Genomic DNA, 8,742 nt, shown 5'->3' on the forward strand with positions numbered 1-8,742 from the left:
CAATTCTCCATGTCCTCTAATGCTTCTTGCCGGGAGAAGAACAGACAATCCCCACCAGCCTTTCTCTGTAGGCATTGTAAGAATGAGAATCTTCCTGATCCACAAGAGACCTTTGAGGAGCAGGCAGTGAGATTGGACCAAGAAATCTCTACAACCTGCAACTCTCTACCCCTACAAGTAATATCTCTTCCTCCTCCCCAGATGAAATTGTCTTGCCTCCTCCACTGTCCTTGGCTAATGATTTTAAACAGTTCCAGGACCTCATTAAAAGGATAGCTGACTCCTTGCAAATTCCACTGGAAGAGGTAAGGAGTCCTAGAATAAATTACTTGACATTCTGTGCACTTCTTTATCTGCCTGAATCATGCTATCTATTAATGAGACCTTGTTAGACCCTGCAAAAATAATTTGGCATACCACAGTCACAACACCACCTACCTGTAAGAGAGTGGATAAAAAACAGTACATTCCCTCAAAGGGATCTGCATTTTTATTTTGCATCCATCCCCCAACTCTCTCGTGGCTGATGCTGTGAATGAACATGGAAGATAGCACCACACTAAATCAGCTCCATATGATAGAGACCTAAAATATCTTGATTTATTTGGCCATAAGTCATACTCATTGGCTACCTTACAATTTAGGATTGCCAATTATCAAGTTATCATGGCGAAATACATCCAAACTAACTATTCCAAGTTGAATGCTTTTATTTAGCATCTTTCAACAGACCAGAGGGACCAATTCCAGGTGATCTTTGCAGAGGGCCACCTGCTTGCAAGAACATCTCTGCAGGCATCTCTGGATGCCACTGACACAGCCGTTCTTTCTGTCTCCATGGCAGTAGTCACAAGGAGGGCCTCCTGGCTTCAGCACCTAGGTTTTCTGAGGGAAGTCCAAAATACAATTGAGGATCTTCCTTTTGATGGATTGAAGTTGTTTGTGGAAAAAACTGATGAATCTCTTCATAACTTAAAAGACTATAGAGCCACTTTGCACTCTCTGGGAATTTACACCCCTGCACAAAAAAGAAAGTTCAGTAAGGCCCAGATAGCACGGAGATCTCATCCAACCCAGTTTCCTGCCTCCCAGAGACATTATGTACCCCAGCATAAGAGACAACAGTCCCAGAAGAAGAGATCAGCTATTTCTTAGGTATCAACCTCACTACCCACAACCAATTTTGATGGGCTGGTTAAGGTGCTGAGTTGCCATCCCCACTCTTACCTGCTGCAATAATCTCCATGTGTTCCTTGCTTTGGTGACCACCTTTCTCATTTCTGGCAGAATTGGCAACATATCACTATGGACAAATGGGTGTTGGAGATCATTTCTACAAGATATTCCATCCACTTTACCTCCCTCCCCTGAGCCTACCCCCTGCTTCCCCATCCCTCCTCAGGGACCTCTCTGATGAACACATTTTGCGGCAGGAAATCAACTCTCTCCTGAATCTGGGTGCTATATAACCTGTTCCCACACAACACAGAGGGAAGGGATTTTATTCCAAGTACTTCCTGGTTACAAAAAAGAATGGTAGTTGGAGACTTATTCTAGATCTTAGATTATTCAAAAGATTCATAAAGATTCAGGTATTTAATATGATAACTCTTGCAGCAATAATTGCATCATTGGACCAAGGGGATTGGGTTTTGGCCCTCAACCTTCAAGATTCTTACTTCCATATAAGAGAAGATTCCTACAATTCACTCTGGGTCAAGAGCACTTTCAATACACGGTGCTCCAGTTCAGTCTCTTGTCTGCACCCTCAGTGTCCTCAAAAGTTCTTTCCCTGGTAGCGGCTCATGTTTGCAGACAAGGATCACTGATTTTCCCATAATATGATGATTGCTTGCCAAAAAGTGGTCCCTCAGTGAAGTTTCAGTGGCCACTCAGAGGGCTGTAGACCTATTTCTCAGGCTGGGACTACAATTAAACACCTGAAAGTCCACCTTAACCCTGGTGCAGATTCTGGAGTTCATAGCAGTTTATCTCAATGCAGTAACAGCCAAAGCATTCCTCCCTTCGCACTGGTTCATAACTCTAATCAATTTAGTCACTACAGTACAAGTCAGCCCTCAAACATCTGCCAGAAACTATCTTCAGCTATTGGGATATATGGAGGTTGGCACTATTGTAATAAATCGTGTGAGACTTCACATGTGCTGCCTCCAAGGGTGGAACAGAACTGTTTATTTGCCAAGCAAACAGAGTTTAAACAAACTACTCTCCATGCCTTGGGTAGTAAAAAATATCCTTTGATGAGGTGGAAGAACCCTCACAATATTTGCGCAGGGTTCCCCTTCACTCAGCCATCCCCAACATCAGTAATAACAACAGATAAATCTGTACTGGGATGGGGAGCTCGCTTAGACCCTCATACTATTCAAGGCAGGTGGTCTCCTCTTGAGTGCACCCTACACATTAACTTGCTGGAACTCAGGGCAATCAGAAATGCCTGAATCCATTTCCTCCTTCTGATCAGTGAGGTTTATATAAGCTGTCAAGGGGGAGTGAGATTGCCTTCCCTCTGCATCAAAGTAGAGAGGCTTTGGAACTGGTGCATATGAAACCAGATCAGCATGTCAGCAGCTTACCCTCCAGGTGTACAAAACACAGTGGATGCCATCATCAGGCGTGTCCCTCAATGTCATGAATGGGAGACAGATCCCACTGTACTCCACCACATATTTCAGCTTTGGGGCATCCCATAGATAGACCTATTCGCCACAGCCAAGTAAAAGAATTCCTCCCAGTTCTGCTTGAAAGGCAGTCTGGGTCACCACTTCCTGGAAGATGCCTTTCTGCTTCATTGTAGTCTAGTTCTTCTGTTTGCATTTTCCCAAACTCCTTGATATCCAAGGTGCTGTTTAAGATAAGGAAAGACAAAGACAAAGTTATTCTTGTAGTTCCAACGTGGCCAAGACAAACATGGTTTCCTTAGTTTGCTCAGGTCACTATTTGTCAACTGATCACTTTCTGGACTGTCTCCCATCTCCTTGCTCATGATGGCAGTCAGATCCATCACCTCAACCCTTGGGGTTCTTTGACTCAAGGCACAATTCATGGGGTTAGAAACAACCTGTTCTGAGGATGTGAAGAGAGTGCTGTTACATAGCAGGAAACAATCTACTTGTGACACATATACCTAAACGTAGATTAAATTAAAACAATGGTGTGACCTAAAATATTTTTCACTTCCATCCTCCCTATTATCATTTGTACTAGATTACATTTTAGAGCTAAAAATGACAGGATTAACTTTAAACTCCATAAAAATGTGTTTGGCAGCTATTACGGTCTTCTATCATACAGTAGAGGGATTTTAGGTCTTCACTCATCCTATAAGGAGGTTTCTCAAGGGATTGGACAACTTCTTCCCACAAATCAGGTGCCCTAAACTGGCACGGGACCTCAACTTGGTACTCAGATGTCTTATGAGGCCTCCCTTTGAACCTGTGGCCACCTGCTCCCTTCTACACCTGTCTATAAAACCTGCATTTCTAGTAACCATTACTTCTGCTCAAAGAGTGGGTAAGAGAGGGGCTCTGATGGCATACCCCCCCCCTTCACAGTCTCCTTTAAGAATAAGGATTTCGGACTTCCACATAAATCAACCTATCCACCTTCAAGTTTTCCACCCTAAGCCACCCCTGGATAAAGGAGATGTGACATTACATTGATGTCGGGAGGGCATTAGCCTTTTAACTAAACAGGACCAAGCCATTTAGGAAATCTCCCAGACTATTTCTCTCCATTGTGGAGAGAACTAAGGGATCGCCGATTTCCAAGCAAAGACTCCCTAAATGGGTATCTGGCTGAATTACCTACTGCTATCAGTCTCAGGATCTTCAACCTGCCTCTAGAGTATTAACTTACTCCACAAGATCCTGCTCTACTTCAGTAGCCTGTCTTAAGAATGTTCCCACCATGGAAATACGTAGAGCCGTGACTTGGACCTCCATTCATACATTTGCTGAACTATGCAGTTACTCATGCCTAAGCTTCTGTTGCCATATTTGGCTCTCCTGATCTGTCTTTGGTCTTAGACTCAACGCCGAAACCCCACCCCTCTGTAGACAGTACTGCTCAAAAGTCACTTAGTGTGGAGCACCCATAGGGACACTACTCGAAGAAGAAGAGGCTACTCATCCTGTGCAGTAACTGTGGTTCTGTGAGATGTGTGTCCCTATTGGTGCTGCACCATGCGCCCTCCTCTCCTCTACTTTGGAGTTCTTTACAACAGGCTCTGTGGTAGAAAAGAAACTGAGGATGGTTTGCCGACACAGCTCTATATAGCCTGGGTGCAGGGCACAAGACTGCAGGGGGTGCATGCGCAGGCAAGATAGATGCTGCTTCCTAAAATTTCCCAATCTGAGATGCATGGAGCACAAGCACACCTGGAGCGGAGTACCCATAGGGACACCACCTCGACGTTCCTGCACAGGGTGAGTAATCTTCTCTTTTGGAGCAGGGGGACTGGATTCTGGGACTCCCACATTGGGTGTGAGTGCCCTAACCATCAGGCTATAGAGTCACTCTCACACTTACATTTTCTCTCTCACTCTGTTCTCCACCCCCAATAACCCTTTAACTAGTTATCCACAGTGAAATTTAAACAGGAGAGATTGAGAAAACACCTCATCAGAATATCCCATAGCCCAGTGATGAGAGCATTCACCTAAAAATTGGTTGATCCCTGTTCAAATCCTTTCTTTTCATCAGGTAGAAAGGGGAGTTGGATTGAGGCTCTCCCACATCCCAGGTGAGAAACCTAACCACTGGGCTAAAAGTTGCTAGGAGTCCTTTTCCTTCTTCCTTTCCCCATGCCCCGAGCCAGCTGTTTTGTGTGAATTTACCTGAGAGACCCGATCTGGTAGACAGCCTCTGAGTATGCCTATCAGATTGGGCCCCACATGTGAGTTAGGTGAGCAAATGTCTATCTTCCCTGGTTTGTGAATTGCTCTCTAGGAATTGGTCAGCAAGCAGGTGCCTGGATGCTTAGACTGAGGCAGCAGTACATATGCCCAGAGACAGGAACATAGATGCTGAGGGAACTCTGATTACAAGAATATAGGTACCGAGTGAGGCTAGGTGTACACAGGGTTCAGTGAATTGCAGGGGAGCCTAAAACTGGGACTTAGGCCCCTAACCCCAGATTTAGGTGCCTAAGTACCTTTGTGCATCTGGGCCTCAGTGCCTATCTCCCACTGTCAAGAGGATTTAGATACCTAAATATCTTTGAGGATCTGGGTCTAAGTGCCTAAGTCAGTTTTGAAAATGATTCTTAATAGCCTAAGTCATTTAGATGCTTCTGAAAACTTAACCCCTTAAACTCTGTTACTGCTACCTCTAACAAAACCATTTGTCCTGTTTTCTCCCATACAGCTTTTGCTTGATGCTGAAACTGTGCGGCTGCCCAAATTGCCTGAAGGGACAAGAGGTGGGTCTGATAGGTCTCAGGAACTCTACGAGATCTGTGTTTGTCCAGATGGAAAGCTTTACTTTTCAGCAGCTGGTCGGTATTCAACTTGCCAGGAATACAGTCATGTCTGTCAATAAAGTACCTAACTATGCCACATTTTCTCTGGCTAGTCTCACTGAATTTTATATTGTTTTGTAGCAGTTTCCAAGATTTTAAAAACAATCACTGTAATCTGGGAAACAAGTTTGCATCCAGAATTCTAGATTGTAAGGAAAAAAGCAAAAGAGCACAATTAAAATTTTAACTTCAACAGAAGTGTTTGAACTAATCTAAATGTTCTGGAAATGACATTTGGAAGTCAGCCATATAGTGAGTTAAAAAAAATCAAAAGGATTTGTTTGCACCACTGAACTGTTATTCAGTCAGTTGATTATGTAATTGTTAATATTTCCTAGCTCTATGATTTTCTCTTAATACATGTAAACATTTGCTAGCAGTGCAAATTGCATTAGTTTGTGAAATTCAGTTTAAGGAATTACTTGAACTATTTGATAAGACAAAAGCATTGTTTGGTGAAGTCAGGTAGTGCCAGCAAAGAGTCTATGCAATTTTGTTCTTGCAATAACACAAACCACGAAAGCTGTGCTTTTTGTGTGAGTCCTGTGCAAAATGTGTTAAACTGATAAAATCCTTTGTTTCTACACTGGCAAAGTGTATGTAGATTTGCTTATTACTGGGATTCATGAAAGAAATCACAATAATTAATGCGAAATCTCCAAGATTACTGATTTATAACATTCTTTGTCATCAGAGTTGTTAACTGTACAAAAGTGAAATATGTTCGTATATCCCACTCCAACAATAGCTCCTTGTACTGCATAGACCAGGATACTCACTTGAAAGCCTTTTTTAGGGTGATTGTAATTGGAACTGGGAAATTTGTGCTACTCTTGGCTATATGCCAGCTGGACTATGAAAAGAAAAGAAATCTTAAAGATGGTTCCAGCTTTCTCAAATACATGATGCTATTTGATAGGTAGAAAAAATTCCTCTTCCTGAAGCCCACGAGTCACCTAAACGCAGACCCCTTACTCTGTGAAGAGCCGTCAGTAATGAACCATTTGCAACCATCTGGATTAGCAAATTTGGGACTTAATGGCCTTATAGGGTCTTAGGCACAGAGGCACCTAAATACCTTTGAGGCTAACTCCCATTGATGTCAACAGGAATTAGGGAAGGGATTTCACGAAAATACTCAAGCACTGAGTCACTGTTTTAGGCACCTAAATTTTGGGTCCACTGGGAGCCACGCAACCCCCACCAAACCCTGTAGGCATCTAAACTCTCACAGCACCTAAGTTTTCCAGAGTGAAAGTTCCCTAGGTGCCTATGTTTCTGCATCTGGGCATGAGCACTGCTGCCTCCATCTAAGTGTCCGGACACCTATCTCCTGCCTACACCCCGGAGTGATTCATGAAACAGAGGACGATAGATTTTGAATGGGAACAGACCTGTTAGGTGCACTTGGTACATGCCTACCAGGTCAGGCCCCCACATGTCCGAGTGCCTTATAACTGTTAGCCCAGCAGTTCGAGCACTCACCTGGGAAGGGGAAACCTAGGTTCAAGTCCCACCCGCCTCTCGTTAAACAGGAGTATACCACATCTCAGGCGAGCTCTCTAAGCAGTGGGCTGTGGGATTCCCTCAGTCTGTCCTGATGAACCTGTTCCACTTCGGATAAATAATGCAAGAGGTGTTGGAGGAAGATGCCCACCTCCAGGTGGATGCCCTAACCACTGGATTACATATGCATTCTTGCTCTCTCAGGCCCAATGACTGGTCCACTGAGAATAAATATTTAACTAGTCATTGGGCCAGCAAGAGAGAGTGCCAGGGAAAGAATTTTGTAGCCTGGGGTTAGGGCATCCACATGGGAGGTGAGAGGCTGGGTACACGACCCCTGTTCTGGTCACTCATTCATTATCCACAGTGCAACAGCTTCAACAGGAGAGACTAAGGAAGCCCCACATCATAAACTCAGTGGTGACACACCTCTCTTGAAATGTGGAAGATCCTGTTTAAATCCTTTTTCCCTCTCTGGCAGGGGTGAAAAAAGGCCAGGTGAGTGCTCAAACTACTAGGGGAAATGTTATGAGGTGAGCAACCCCACCTCCTCTGGCTGTTTTGTGTGGAGTGAGGCAGTTGCCTAACTCAGGCCCATAAGAAACACCATGGGAACCTAAGCCATCCAAATCCTGCTGGCAGATGCCTGTTTGTGGCTCCCTAATCAATCTCTGAGAGCGAGCCAGGGCTTAGCACATACTCCTCCTGCATTGGCTAGTTTAGGCAGCTCTCTGCTTGGCTTTTGTGGAGTACATTGTTAGGCCTCTCTCTCCCATTTCTCTGTATAGGGAGCTGAAGTGCCTGACTTGGCTTTGTGGATTCAGTGGTGTTCCTGGATTTTCTGAGCACCTTAAAGTTAGGCATGGCAATGCTGAGTGTCATGGCACCTGAGTCCCTTCATGGAGCCCATCCTAGATGCCAAAATATCTTTGCAGCTCTGGGCCTTAGCCCCTTTAATGCTATTTTTATTCATTACTACTTATTTTGGAGGACCTATCACTGTAGTACCTTTATGCTTAGTTACAGCTTCATGTTAAACAACTTATTAAGTTACACAAACCCACTTATTGGTGGGTGGGTCAAAACAATAATATCAAAACAACTGTCCTATTGTTACAGATTAAGCCCCAACACAAAATAGGCATAGCTAGACCAGATACAGACATCTTATAGCACTGCCTGTAATTTACTAATTTGGCACTGGTGGAAAAACTCAGAATAATTAGTCAGAATTAACTAGTAACTCTACTTATTTTATACAAGTATAAAGAAAACACATTTGTGAGGTAGGTGCTTGCCACTGACAAAGCCCAACTGCCCAGGGAGGAGTATTTACAGCTGGACACTGACAGGAAAAGCTTCCTGCTGATTGTACTTGCTCAGTGCAGTAAAGGCCCAAGTGCCCTAGAGAAAGCTTGGGCTAAATTCTGCAGCAAGAAACATAGATTCTGCAGAACTCTCCATGCAAAAGCATCAAAAATATGAAAATGGAGGATTTTTTTATTGCATTAAAAATGACTACTAGAATAAAAAACAGTATCCCCTGTGTTAAATTAATACTGAACTCAATTTATTTTATGCTAGCTAGTTCTCATACTTGTAGGCCCCTCCTTCCATCCTCTTTACTAGAGCACCTCACCATCTTTCATGAATTTTCCTCACAACAGCCCTGCAATGTAGGAAAGGGCTATTAT

At 43.7% G+C, this 8,742-nt stretch overlaps 1 protein-coding gene across 1 annotated transcript in view; it reads left to right on the plus strand.

Moving 5' to 3' along the window:
• Window positions 1-5,572, plus strand: part of SGCG (sarcoglycan gamma) — a 135,480-nt gene extending 129,908 nt beyond the window's left edge. Inside the window, exon 8 of the mRNA XM_073320660.1 lies at window positions 5,389-5,572. Within this exon, the coding sequence (XP_073176761.1) occupies window positions 5,389-5,562 (174 nt within the window). The 3' untranslated portion in view covers window positions 5,563-5,572. The remainder of the gene's footprint in view (window positions 1-5,388) is intronic.
• Window positions 5,573-8,742: the final 3,170 nt, after the last annotated feature.

Source organism: Lepidochelys kempii, chromosome 1 (assembly GCF_965140265.1).
Source record: "Lepidochelys kempii isolate rLepKem1 chromosome 1, rLepKem1.hap2, whole genome shotgun sequence".
Classification (NCBI taxonomy): domain Eukaryota; kingdom Metazoa; phylum Chordata; order Testudines; family Cheloniidae; genus Lepidochelys; species Lepidochelys kempii.